This window comes from Cricetulus griseus (genome assembly GCF_003668045.3).
Source record: "Cricetulus griseus strain 17A/GY chromosome 1 unlocalized genomic scaffold, alternate assembly CriGri-PICRH-1.0 chr1_1, whole genome shotgun sequence".
In the NCBI taxonomy this organism is placed as follows: Eukaryota; Metazoa; Chordata; class Mammalia; order Rodentia; family Cricetidae; genus Cricetulus; species Cricetulus griseus.
The window spans coordinates 106,556,251-106,570,958 of record NW_023276807.1 but is presented as its reverse complement, the minus strand read 5'-3'; the positions used below and the strand labels follow the sequence as shown (position 1 = coordinate 106,570,958).

The 14,708-nt window shown below is 45.0% G+C and overlaps 1 protein-coding gene across 1 annotated transcript in view; it reads left to right on the top strand.

Moving 5' to 3' along the window:
• Stk32b (serine/threonine kinase 32B) overlaps positions 1–14,708 on the top strand; it is a 184,881-nt gene that overhangs the window by 14,991 nt on the left and 155,182 nt on the right. The window contains exon 3 of the mRNA XM_027387053.2: positions 6,092–6,243. Coding sequence (XP_027242854.1) covers positions 6,125–6,243 — 119 coding nt within the window. The 5' untranslated portion in view covers positions 6,092–6,124. The remainder of the gene's footprint in view (positions 1–6,091; positions 6,244–14,708) is intronic.

Sequence of the window (14,708 nt, the reverse complement as noted above, 5' to 3'; positions counted from 1 at the left end):
AAATACATACATACATGCCTACATACATATATGTCTTCAATAGTTTACTATGTGAAGCCAAGGCAATGAGAAATTAACAACAACAATGATAAAAACAGAACAAGTCTAAGAACATACTGTAGTAGAAGTTATGTGAGTGAGGTCTTTCTTTTCTAAAGTATCTTACTGTTCTGTATTTGCCTTGTTCTTGTGATGTTGTGAAAAAGTGCAGAATCATGTTATGTGACAGAAATGACACAGATGTGGTGATGCAGGCTGGCACATAGCAGTCAGCTGAGCACAAGCAGTGTTGTTTGGCACCAATCTCTCTCATCACCAAGACAACTTGTCATTGTTAGTCATTCCTCTACATACTCTCTCCTCTACCCTCCACTCTCACCCCACCACGTTTAGCCCTTCCTGTTCCTTTATACCTATTTCCCCTTTCACACCGTCTGCATTTTATTCCATTTTCCTTGACTACCTCTGCAAGGATTCTTATTAGTGTCTTGTATTCTATCGATACTACAATTTAAACACACCTATCTAAAGATTTAAAGCTAGCTTCCACATATGAGTGAGAATGTGTGACATTTGTCCTTGTGAGTCTGCGTTTCCTCCAGCAGTATTATTATTTCCAGCTCCATTCATTTCCCTGTGAATTCTATGATTTCATTGTTCTTTATATTTTCTATTGCATATACATACCACAGCTGTTTGTTTATTGATTTGCTAGTTGATGGGAATCTATGTTGTTTCTAGTTCATAGCTATTGCAAATAGAGCAGCAATGAACATGGTTATTCAGGTATCTCTATACCAGGACATAGAGTCCTTCGGGTATTTGCCCAGGAATGGTCTAGCCAGATTATGTGGTAGGTCTGTTTCTAGCTTTTTAGGAATCTTCACACTCATTTCTCTATTGGCTGCACCAGTTTTTACTCCCACTAATGAATATGCACCTATTTCCTACATGCACAGCAGCATTTAGTGTGTGTTTTTGCTTGCTTGTTTGTTTGTTTTAATCTTAGCCATTCTGACTACTGCAAGATGAAATCTTATTTCCTGATGGTTAAGGATGTTGAACACTTTAAAAATGTTTCTCAGTAATTTGTATTTCATCTTTGAGAACCTTGTTTAGTTCCATGCTCCAGTTTTTAATTAGATTGCTTGTTTTCTTGCTGTTTAAGTTTTTGAGATCTTTGCGTATTTTTAGATACTAACTTTGTCAGATGTATAGCTGATAGTTTCCCTCTTTCTACAATAAGCTGCTGCTTCACTTGAGTGATGGTGTCCCTTCTGTACAGAACCTTTTTAGTTTCATGAGTTTCCATTTATTAACTGTTCTTAATGCCTGCGTGGCCAAGTCATTTTCAGAAAGTTTGTTTTTTTTCTGTGCTTATAAGTTGCACTTTCTATATTCTCTCCTCTATCAGGTTTGGTGTATCAGATCTTCAATTGAAGTCTTTGATCCATTTGGAGTTGAATTTTGTGCAAGGTGAGGCCATCACCATGCTATTTTTTATTATCATGGCTCTAGAATGTAACTTGAAATCAAGGATGGTGATACCTCCAGCAGTATTTTTATTGCTTGGGATTGTTTTGGCTACTCTGGGTCTTTTGTGTTTCCATGTGAATTTTGAAATTATTTTTTCAATTTCTGTGAAGAATTGTATTGGAATTTTGATGGGGAGTGAATTGAATCTGTAAATTGCTTTTGGCAGGATGGTCTTCCTTGAGCATGAAAGGTCTTTCCATCTTCTGATGTCTTCTCCAATGTCTTAAATACAAGTCTTTCATTCCAATGATTAGATTTCTTTCCAAGAAAGAAATCCTTATTTCTTTTTAGTGTGTTTCTCATTTATATATAGGAAAGTAACATTTTTGGTGTTAATTTTGAATCCTGCTACTTTGTTGAAGATATTCATCAGCTCTAGTAGTTTTCTGGTGGAATTGTTAGGGATTTTCATATATAGAGTCATATCATAAAGATACATTGCTTTCTTCTTTTCATATTTGTATCCTCTTTATATCTTCCTCAACTTGTCTTATTGTTATAGTTAAGTCTTCAAGCACTATATGATCAAGAGTGGGGAGAGTGAACACCCTTGTCTTGTTCCTGATTGTAGTGAAATGCTTTGACTTTTCCCCAGTTTAACATGATGTTGGCTGTGGGCTTGTTGTAAATTGCCCTTATTGCATTGATATATGTACCCAAGATCCCTATTTTCTCCATGACTTTAGTCATAAAGGAATATTGGGTTTTGTCAAGACTTTCTGCATTTAAGGAGATAATCATGTGGTTTCTGTCCTTGAAACTATTTATGTACTGGATTAATGACTGTAATGCTGAACTGTCCTTGAATCTCTGGGATATCAACTTCATCATAATGGATAATCTTTTGGATGTTTCTTGAATGTTGTTTCAAGTATTTCATTGAGATTTTTTGTGTCTATGTTTATCATGGAGATAGGCTTACAATTCACCTTTTTGTTGGATCTTTATCTACTTTTGGTATCAGGGTAATACTTGTTTTGTAGAGGGGATTTGGAAGTGTTTTCAGGTTGGAGAGGTTTGTGGAAAGATTTTAAGAACTGGAGGTAGTAGACTACTTCAGGGAAACAGTATTTCCAAGACATGATAGGGCTGCTGAACTCATGGACTCACAGTGTCTGTGACTGCATTCATAAGACCCATACCACATCAAGCCAACCCAAACTCTAGCATGGATGTGGGAGGGGCTCATGAAGCCCCATCCTTCTCTGGGGATCAATTAGCAAGTAATGGCTGGTTGGGAGAGAAAAGTCAGTTTTCATCAGAGATGAGGTCCCTGGGAGGCTGCCTTCCTCTAGTAGATTGTTCTATACCCACATACAGTAGGTGGAGTCAGAGAGTTTAAAAATAGCACATAAATTGACACAGAATAGAGGTGGTGAGATAGAGGGGAAATTAGAGAGGAGGAAGAAAGGGATGGGTTTGAACAAAACACATTAAATGCATGTAGGAAATTCTCAAATAATATGTAAACAGAACATAGTCGAACAGATGTCCCTATTGTATGAATGTGCTTCTTTTGGGTATATGCCTAAGAGTGGAATTGCTGGATCTTGTGGTAGACTAATTCCCATTTTCCTGAGGAATCTCCATACTGATTTCCAAAGTGGCTGGACAGCTTGGCACTCCCACCAGCAGTGGAGGAGTGTTCCCCTTTCTCCACATCCTCTCCAGCATAAACTGTCATAGCCAGAACCTGGAAGCAACCTAGATGTCCCTCAACTGAAGAGTGGATAGAGAAAATGTGGTACATTTACACAATGGAGTACTACTAAGAGGGAAAAAACAATAGAATCTTGAAATTTACAGGCAAATGGATGGCACTAGAAGAAACCATCCTGAGTGAGGTAACCCAGTTACAAAAAGACAAACATGGTATGTACTCACTCATAGATTTTAGACATGGAGCAGGAGATTGCCAGCCTACAATACCCCTGCCAGAGAGTCTGGGAAACAGGGAGGACCATAAGAGTGACATGCATGGTACCCCAGAGAAGGTACTGAGCAAATTGGGAGCATGGGGCGAGGGGAGAGCGAGCTGGGAGAAAGAGAAGGGGAGAAAAGAAGGGAAGAGGAGGACATGAGGGAGCAGGAAGATTGAGTTGGGGGAAGAATAGAGGAGAGGAAGATATTAAGATATCTTAGTAGAGGGAACCATTAAAGAGAAACTTGGTACTAGGGAGATTTCCAGAGATCTACAAGCCAATTGGCAATCTAAGCAATAGTGGAGAGGCTACCTTAAATGCCCTTCCCTGATAATGAGATTGATGACTACCTTATATGCCACCCTAGAGGCTTCATCCAGTGGCTGGTGGAAGCAGAGGCAGACATCCACAGCTAAACACCTAACTGAAATCCTGGAATCCAGTTGCAGAGAGGGAGGAGTGATGAACAAAGGGGTCAAGACCAGGCTGGTGAAACCCACAGAAACAGCTGACCTGAACAAGGGAGAGCTCAGGGACCCCTGAGAGGCCAGCATGGGACTAATCCAGACCCCCTGAATGTAGATGTTAGTGAGGAGGCCTCAGCAATCTATGGGGCCTCTTGTAGTAGATCAGTATTTATCTCTGGCACATGAATGGACTTTGGGATCCCATTCCACATGGAGGGATGCTATCTCAGTCTGGACACATGGGGGCACTTGAGGGAGGCCCAGCCTGGGATGATGACAGATTTTGGAGATCCCCCAAGGAGGGCCTCACCCTCCCTGGGGAGCGGAGGGAGGATAGGATTGGGGCTTGGGGGCACTGGTGGAGGGTGGGGGAGGAGGGGAGGGAGAGGGAGCTGAGATTGACATGCACTAATTTAAATAAAAATATGTAAAAAGAGAATTTCTGAGTGTTATTGGGAGTGTAGCACATACAGTGTGGATGTGCTAGAGAGGGCGGAGTGGGAATGTAATATGGTAGTATACTTAAATGATGGGCAATTTAGAATTTATGAGTGATTTATGTCTGAAGGTTTTCATTTAATATTTTCAGACCACTGTTGACTGTGGGTAACTAAACCAAGTGTAGTTGTTGATTTTCTTCTCATGGTAACAAAATGCCTCACAGGAGGCAGCTTAAAAGGCAGGGCTTTTTTTGGCTAACAGTTTCAGGTGCACCACAGATGGCAAGACAAGAAAGCAAATGCTCCATGGTGGCAAGAGAGTGAATCTGGGACTCCTCACATTTTAGAGGAGCAGGAAGGAGAGAGGGAACAGGAAGTATAACTGGGCTATAAGACCCCAAGTTCCAGTCCTAATAAACCATTTCCTCTAGCAAGTCTTATCACTTATAGGATCTACAACCTTCCAAAACAGTACCACCTGCTGGAGACCAAGTATTCAAACACATAAGCCTATGGGGGACATTCTACATTCAAGACATTTTATCCCTGGTCCCTATAGTGTCATGGTTATCTCATACTGCAAAATACATGCATTCAAACTTTAAAAGTCCCCATAGTCCTCATCTGTCCCCACACTGTTCAAAAGTCCAAAGTCTCTTCTGAGGCTCAATACAACCCAACTGTAAACCTCTATAAAATAAGAACAAAATCAACTCACATACTTCTAATATACAAGGCACAGAACAAACATTCGAACCATAGAAGAGAATTGAAGGATAACAAGGAAAGATTGGTTTTAGCTGGGTGTTGGTGGCGCACGTCTTTAATCCCGGCACTCAGGAGGCAGAGGCAGGCAGATCTCTGTGAGTTTGAGGCCAGCCTGCTCTACAGAGTGAGTTCCAGGACAGCCTCCAAACCTCCAAAGCTACAGAGAAACCCTATCTCAGAAAAAAAGAAAGACTGTACCAAAGCAAGACTGAAACCCACCATGGCAAACACCAAGTCCTCAGCTCTGCATGAAGCATCTGAGGCTTGTGTTGGCATCATGTGGGCTCCAGCAGGCTTGGGTTTTCTGGCCTTTTCTTCAGTTCTGCTGCCTATGCCCAGGGAGCTTCTCTCTTGGGCTGGCTTCCCTCTGTTCCTCCAGGTTTCCTCAAATGTTCCAGGAATGAGGTCACTGGGGTAGGGTGTGTAGTAGGCACACATAAATACCCATGGTGTAATCCCAGGACTGGGCAAAGCACACATGCCCTGGTGTTCCATGGTTGTATTTTCTGGATGTGAGGTTTTTACTGTGACTGCACCATGTGTCCTGGTTGCTTCTGAAATATGAGGGGATCCACAGCATGTGGGCATGCATTCCAGGGTCATAGTCTGTGGCCTGCATGCTTGGAAACTGTAGTCAAACTAGTGCTCTTGTTGGGCTGTGAACTTCTAGAGGGCAGGGCTGCTCCTTTCATCTTCTAAATCTATGATTGCATTTCCAGTGTTGAGTGAGTCAACAGTCAGCACTAACTGTCCCCATTTAAATGGCAGAGCTTGTCTGGTACCTCCCTTGTAGATGTAGAGAGGCTTAGCCAAGGTGCTTTGCTAGCAAGTGTTTAGAATGGATGAAACCCAGGTGTGGAATGGACTGTCAATGAGGGGTTGATGTTTCTCATTTCTCCTTCTTCTCCTCCTCTTTCTCCACTTGTCCTGAGTGTTGTTCCCTCTGGCTGTCTTGCAGGTATGCATTGTGCAGAAGCGAGACACCAAGAAGATGTATGCCATGAAGTACATGAACAAGCAAAAGTGCGTGGAGAGGGATGAGGTGCGGAATGTGTTCCGGGAGCTACAGATCATGCAGGGATTGGAGCACCCATTCCTGGTGAACCTGTGGTGAGTGTGGAGGTGACTTGTCCCCTGAGGGGGCTGTTCAGGTGCTTCCATAAGGGAAAGGATCCAGATGTCTGTGTTTATAGCCTCTCAAATATTCTGTAGAGTACGTTCACCAATGAACCTTCAAGCATTCATTTTAATTCTGTTCTCTGACTGAGTGAATCAGAATCAAAAACAGATGTGTTTTTGTGGATTTGTGGAAGTAGGTAGCAGGTTTCATGAGAATGGTAAATGGTCTCCAGGATTTTAGAATGTCCCACACATTGTGTTAGTGGCACGAACGACCTGGAGCCCATGCTTCACTCCATATAGCATGGCTGCCCTGAATGGAGGGCTAAATTCCAACTCTTGAATCTGACACCCTGTCTATTTCTATTATAATCCATGTTTTTGGAAATTTCTCTCTATTCCATCCCTGACTATTATCTCCACTTTAAATATGCATCTTAGAAATGCCTACCTGTTAATGATTCCCTGCCTCTGGGCCTTTGTCTGTGGTATTTCCTTTTGCCTCAGTCAGGTACTTCAACGTCCCCCATTGTTCCTGAGGCTTCACTTGTGCATTCCAGGCAGGCAACTCCATGAATTTAATCTAATATTCTACTATTCCCACCTTACAGATGGGGCTACCGAGTCGTGTTCCTAGTAAGCAGACAGATGGGTGTTGAAGGCATGTAGTCTGCCTTTGTGGCCTCCACCTAACTCCTTGAGTAAACACTTCCTAGCTCTGCCAGACGTCCTTCCCAACTTCTCCTTGGCACACTCCTCCTGTCTTGTCACCCTGTATGGCTTTTTTCTTTTTATCCTCCTAGAAGTATGAGCAGTATGCAGATGGTTTTTGGTTCACAAAACCACCCTGCTTTGTATTAATTGCATGCCAGTTCCGGAGTTTATTTCATAGAGGCTGAATTACTGCAGCATGGAGAAGGCTTGCTCTCATCACTCTTCCCCACTGACAGGAGCTGTGATTGGCACTGGTGGAAGCCTAGCATTGATTAGTTTCCATGACAGCTTTGCCTCTGTGGAATGAATGATCTATGCTCCCGAGCTGTGATAACCCAAGCAGAGCTGTCAAGTGCAATATTTTTACCTGTTTAAAGTGAAGCTGTGCTACTCTCCTGGGGTTAAGACAATCCTGGCAAAGGAGAAAGAAGATTTGCAAGACAAAGAGTGGGTGTAGTGTAGTGTGTGTGAGGAGTGTTGGGTAGGGACAGGATGAGGGAAAGGACAAGGTGGCCCAATATTCTTCTCCAAACCTGACCTTACCAGTTCTGATTCCGGCCCTCTACATAATCACCAAGGAGGCAGCTGTGGACCAAAAGGGTCCCAAACCAGACCACAACTTTGATGAAGAGATGGAGGATCAAGAGACAGATGGATTATATCATAATCTGACAGAATTGTGTACTTCTAGGAGGAAGATAGTGAAAGCCACAAGAGGGGGAGGAGAGGAGATGGAGAGAGAGGGATTGTGGGGAAGGGGGTGAGAGAGGGAGGGTGAAGAAGAGAAAGAGAGGAGGAGAGGGAGGGGAGAAAGGAGAGAATATGTGAGCTGATGTTGTCCTCAAGCTAGAAGAAAAGCCATCACCCTCACCAGAATTGATCATGCTGGCTGGAAATCCCATTTTCCAGAGTTGGGAGCAGAAAGCAGTCCTGTGTACATCCCTTCTGGGGCAGCTTGTGCTGGGGAAGGCACAGGCTTTGACAGCAAGCCCACTTGCCTTTCTGTAAAGCTGAAGAGAAAAGATGGTGATGTCATGGTGTCGTTTATAGATTAAGTGAGTGATCAGAAACAAGTAACCTACTTAGTATTGGACAGGGGAACCTCTTCCATGAGTGGTTTCCATGGTTACCAGGGTCCTTCCAGCCTGCCTCTGGTTGAGCACCCCTCCATTGGGTTACTTCTCACCTCCCTGCATGGATTTATCTTCTCCCCTCTCCTTGAGCGTTGGACATGAGGACTTTGGAAGATGTACCTTGGGTTTGGGGTACCAGGTTGTTGGCTTAATTAAAGGTTGGTGGATAGGCAATTTATTCACATTTTGATAGTGTGCTTGAAATTCATTTCCATCAACCTCACTGGCTGTATTCACTAGATTCACTGTTAGGAGGCATTGTAGAACTGGGTAAGGGAGACAATGCAGCTGTGAGAGTGAGAACCTTGCAGGACAGGCCCTGAATGTAGTGTTAATACTTGTCATAGAAACAATGTTTCTAGAACTTTCTATGAGTAGACATAGGACAAATCAAGACCCAGATGCTCATATGCCACCCTGAAACTTTTTATTAAAACTAGATTATGGGAAGCATTTAGAGACAACTTCTCTGACTAGAGCAGGGAGATGAGAAGGAGGCTGAGGAGGGGACTGGAAGCCCCCAAGATCTGCCCTTTGTAGAAGACTGCCTCCATTTCCTTAGAAGTAATCCTAGGCAGTTCCCAAACCAGCATGTACACACCACAGCATAGTCAACCTTTGCCAGTCTATCTGACAGGGCAAATCTTACCAAAATGCCTATGACTTGTGGATGAAATATCACTCTTGATCCCGAAAGTCCACAGAACAATGTCCACCAAGGCTGGGCTCCGATACAGTGCCCAGTCTATCCCACCCTTCTGTCTTTGCTACCATCTTGGTACGTTTTACTGCAGTCATACTGAGTCTGTAACTTAAGTGGTTACTAAAACACTCTGTGCTCACCTCTTTGGGCACTTGTCCTCCTGTTCTGTTTCTGGAACTCCACTACTCAGGGTTTCCTGGGAATGCCTGCTTTTTCTCCTGAAAACATCCATGTAATAGACAACTGTTCACTAGACTCCTGGTGGAGGCCAGACACTGTCCTATTTCCTAAGTGTTCACAGACGGAATAGCTCTGCATTCTCCTTTAGCAGTGCTCTACTTGTGGAGGGGTTCAACCCTCCTCCTTCATCATGTTTCTTGCGTGTGGCACAGAGAAAGTTCAGTTGTTCAGTACCTATGAACTGGCTATGGATGCCAGGTGCTGTGGTGCATATAGTTCTAGTACCAAGAGCAATCGTCACCTCTGTCTTCCATAGCTGGCAGAGGACAGAAGTCAGACCCACACTGGCAGCATCACATTGCCCTTTCCTCCCCATACTCTCTCATCACTCTCCCTTGTATTTCTAGTATTACTAAAATAGTGAGCTTCCAAACACCCACGGTGCACTGGGGAACAAGAGGCACTCTGGTCAACCCCTGACACATAGGAGGACAATGCTGGTGGGATTTTTACAATTCTAACTGTGATGTCATTGGCTTCTATGTATCCAGGACACTCTCATCACCATGGTAAACTTTGGCATCAGAGGAAGCGGCTATGCTGTCTTGCCCAGGGTCCTTTCTCATCCTGGACTGTCCTAACATGTGCAGTGTCCTTGGTGTCTTTGGCTCAAGTTTTGAAGACTCCAGGTTTCCATTCTCCTTGCTATGGTCATGGGCCACTATTCTAATGGGGGGGGGGACGCTATGGTTGTGAGTCACATGACTCACCAGGTACACCTTGACACTCAGCTGTGTGAGAAGCCAGTGGCCACACTGTAAATCAGGACTCAGGAGGAATGCAGCTGGGCCAGGGGTGAATGGCTGTATATGTTAGGAAATAACCAAGAGACCCAAAAGCCTACTAAGGAACACTACAAGGGTCATGTGTACAAGCCAGGACTACCAGGATCCTCTGGCTATGTTGAGATGATACAGGATGGCACCTTCCTGAAGATTTCCCTGACTGCTTTCTGTGTTTTCCATGTGTTTTTCTTTAACTAAATCCCCTAGTTAATATTGCTTCATGAATGTAATTGTTACTTTCCACCTTGCAGTGGCCAAATACCACTAAAACAGCCAAAAGTGGAAGGGATTAATTTTGGCTCACAGTTTGAGGGATAACAGTTCATGGCAGGAAGGTTGGGGGTTGGGGCTTTCTCTGAGGCAGTGGACACTGGTGGAATCAGTAGGTCAGGAAGCAGCGAATTCCTGGAAGCAGGAAGGCCAGGCTACAGCCCCATACAACCCACTCTCTCTAGTCTCCCACTTGCTCCAGCTGGGGACCAATTTCCAAAGACCCCACAACTTCCTCCAACAGCACCACCAATTGAAGACCTGTGTTCAAGCACATGAGACAGTGGGACATTTCACACTGAAATCACAGAACCATGCTTTTCAACCATTGCAGTGATGGTGATTTATTGTAACTTACATTGTGAGGCTTTTTCTCTTTTATCTCAGTGAAGCCTCAGTACCATTTTATGAAATGGACAATCTGATCTCCAGCTTACAGTTGGAGAGGCCAATGCCCGGGGGTTAGAATATTCACAAGAGGTTACAAGCTCACCCAAGCACCCAAGGCAGCTGTGAGATGAGAAGCCAGAGTGCATTAGTAAAGTTTAACAACCAGCTCTCCCAGGGGCAGGGAAAGGGGACAAGCCCTGGTCCCTGGTGCCTTTCATCCTCTGAGAAGTAGATGCACCCATTGTTGATTTCAATCTAACAAGCTGGTGTCAGACAGCTTGCAAATTTCTGAAAATTTCACAGTTGATTTCCAGTGTGTCAATACAAGCTGGTTCCTGAATATCCTGATAGGCTCAAACCTTACTCCATAGCCTGGGATCTGTCTGTTGAGCTTCTGTAAGTGGGCTCATAGTTAGGCTTCTAAAATATCAAGATGAGAGAGGAGTGCACTTCAACACAAGAGAAAAAGAGTGCTGAGTAGGTACTGGACACAGTAGTGTGTAATCTGGGTCTTGGGCATGGTCAGCAGTACCTGTAAGTAGGGTCTCTCTCTACAGTAGTGAAAGCAGGAAGCAGTCTGTGGTCTTGATGGGTGTGTATCCTTTGAAAGGCCTCAACTTTCTCACCTGTAAAATGGGGAAAACAACCCCACCACTTCCGTGTTCTACAAGCTCAGGCCAATTGAGATCAAGGGGGTGACAGCCTTTTGGGAATTCTGAGGTGTCATGCCACGCACATTTTTGCACTTCCTTTTGAGAAAGCCCGAAGAATCAATAAGGATCCATTGGCTGATAATTTATATGAATGAAATTGCTGGCAGGAGGCAGTGAATGAGTAGATAAAACCCATGGATGTTCAGTGATCAAGAGGTCTTATGTTAAGCTCATATCTCAAGGAGCACCAAAATTGCACTAGAATGTAACCCACTTTAATGGGAAGCCTTCACCTGCTTGAGTCAGTGTAATTAAATGGGGATGGCAGTGCTCTGGATCCCTGTGTTTTAAAGTCACATGACAGCCTCCCACCATCCCCACTTCACCCAGTTCCCACAGATCTTTAGCCCACAGGTGCTGTCTCTGCCTGAGGTGATTTTCTCAGGACACCTGCGGGACAATCCCTCTGCCAATTTCACATCTCAACCCTTGCCAGGCTTTTCAATCAAGTGAAGTCCACATCACAGCCAGCATTGTCTCCACAGCTTCTGAGTGCTCTGGCTGTTCAAGGCTGAGAAGTCCAAGAGCATGGCACCAGCACCTTCTGAGGGCCGCATCATGGTGTGGTAGTGGATACTGTGTGGTGAGAGAGAAGACACTGGACTCAGGTCTCCCTTCCTCCTTTTAAATGCCCCCCATGACATTATGGGCAGCCCACCCTCAGTACCAAACCTATCCCTCGTTGCTTCCCAAGAGCTCCAGATCCATACCTCACTAAGACAAATCTAGAGGCTGTCTCTCCAACCCATGACTTTGGGGGACCCACTCAGATCACAGTGGTTTCTGATGGGAAATGCCAAGACATAGCCACACCTCCTTACCCTCCTGCTCTCAGAGGATTGTTCTTGAAACCCTGTTTTCTCCTTGCCTTGTTAATTTTGAACAATGTGATCCCAGCCACTGTTCCTTCTGAGGCTTGGCTGCTCCTCCCCTGAGGAATGGTGTAGTGAGGTGTGACATAGCAGCAGGTACCCAGTGAGCATCGCCCAGAACTTTACAGGGTCTCTTCAGTGCTCCCTCTCTGAGTCTGATCATAGCAGATACTCGGTCTCCCTCCCTACCACTTCTATCTGTAGGCTTGGAATGTCCCCCTTACACCCCCTCTCAGCCCTCCCTACATGGATCTCCAGCCTTATACCCAGGCAAAGTTGAAAGAAGAGGAACTGAGTGAGCACACTTGGGTCACTTTAGGCTTAGATGAAGGATTAGGGTTCACAGGCTGGCAGAGAAATGCTCCAGCAAGTGTGAGTCTTTCCATGGAGGACTCCACTGTAACACATTTTTCTGATTCCAAAGTCTGAGCAGGGTCTGCCTCTCAGGGCCATGGAAGCCTCTCTCTCACTCAGCAGCGTTCAGACACCATCAGCTCAAGTAGCCGTGCATGGGATTAATCCAGGGCACCGCCATGATAGCTGGATCAGAACCAACACGATGGGTTCTGCTCTGCATGGAGCAACTACCAATGCCCCAAGGGACTTCACATTTGGGCTTAGGTTCTTATTCTGAGTCACATTAGTGGTAATTTGTAAGTGAGAAGAAGAGTCTTCGCAGATGGTGACATGAGGATCATTGTCCCCAATAATATGTGAGGATTTTAGGGTGTTTGCTGATTCTGAAGCCAGATGTGCACCACACACCTCCTTCCTTGATGCCTCCTGGGATCCATCTGTACATACTCTGGCTCCTGGTCCCTGTAAGACTGTCCTGAAAGTTTCTTTCAGAAAATCATGAAGGAGAGCCAACAGTCAGCCTGTTCCTCTGTGGGACCACCTGGCTTCTGGCTTCATGATCATTTGGCTTCATTCAGTTCCTAGGCAACCCCTGGTCATGTTGCCCTGTGTTGTAGAATTTTTTCCAAGCAAAAATAACCACCATCTTCATCACCTTATCTGTGCCTGTTTCCAAGAGTCCATCATGATTGGGTCTATTGACTATTGACTTCCTTCAGAAGATGGTCAAGAGAGTCATTGAACCCTCTCCTGAGTTGCTCCTCCCAGCAATTTGTTTGTAACTCTTCCCTGATTCCATGTGCTCTCTATCTCAAGGGAGGTACAAAAGTATATAGGTTGGGGAGGTTAACTGAAGGGGCTCTATCTGCAGTTATGGGGATGTCATCATCCGTGCTGGGTGAAAAATTTCCAGTGCAGCTGTGTAAGTGACCCAAACACTTTGATCTCTCAGGGAGGCCTTTGGTGGAATCATACTTTAGGTTTGTTGTCACAACCTTATAAGAACTGGGGTGGATGTTGCTATAAGGAAGGAATGGGGGTCATTTACACATGCCCAGAAAAGGAATTCTCAAAACACCCTGTTTGGTTAAGCAGAGCCCCATGCTATGTTGTATGCTGGTGTGTCCACTTATTTCCTTAAGGGTATTTCCCATCAGCAGAGGAAACATGAGCTCCTGGAACCAGAGTTCTATTCATCTTGTTAACCGAATGGCCCCAGGAACTAAAGAAGTGCCTGTCACATGTGGGCATCCGACTGTACTGTCATATTGACTCACATGCTTGTACTGACCCCTGGCTTAGGCTTGGGAAGCTCACAAGGGACTGTTTCCAGAGGGCTAGGTGACCCATGAGAGCCAGGATCTCGCCTTTGCCTATTCATTCTTTTTATTTATTTATTTATTTATTTATTTATTTATTTATTTATTTATTTTTATTAGTTCAAATTAGGAACAAGCTTGCTTCACATGTCAGTCCCTTCTCCCTCTCCCTCCCCTACCCCCTCCACTCCGCATGGAGGGTAGAGGGCTCCCCAAATTCCACAACATCATCCTGGGCCAGGCCTAGGCCCTCCCCCATGCGTCCAGGCCTAGAGAGCATCCCTTCACATGGGATGGGCTCTCAAAGTTCCTTCTTACACCAGGGAAAAATACTGATCCACTACCAGGGGCCCCATAGAGTGCCAAGGCCTCCTCGTTGACATCCACGTTCAGGGGTCTGGATCAATCCCGTGCTGGCCTCCCAGACAGCAGTCTGGGGTCCATGTGTTCCCCCTTATTAAGGCCAGCTGTTTCTGTGGGATTCACCAGCCTGGTCCCAACCCCTTTGATCTTCATTCCTCCATCTCTACAACTGGGTTCCAGAGTTCAGTTCAGTGTATAGCTGTGGGTGTCTGCCTCTGTTTCCATCAGCCATTGGATGAGGGCTCTAGGATGGCATATAAAGTAGTCATCAGTCTCATTTTAGGGGAAGGGCCTTTAGGGTAGCCTCTCCACCATTGCCTAGATTGTCAGCTGGTGTCATCCTTGTAGATCTCTGGAAATCTCCCTAGTGCCAGATCTCTCCTCAGACCTATAATGGCTCCCTCTGTTATGCTATCTCTCATCCTGCTCTCCTCTATTCTTCCCCCGACTCAACCTTTCTGCTCCTCCATTTCCTCTTCTCCCCTCCACTTCTCTCATTCTGCCAGCTCCCTCTCCCCTACGCTTATGCTCCCAATTAGCTCAGGAGATCCTGCCCCTTCCCATTCTACGGGGTCCATGTGCATTTTTCTCTTAGAA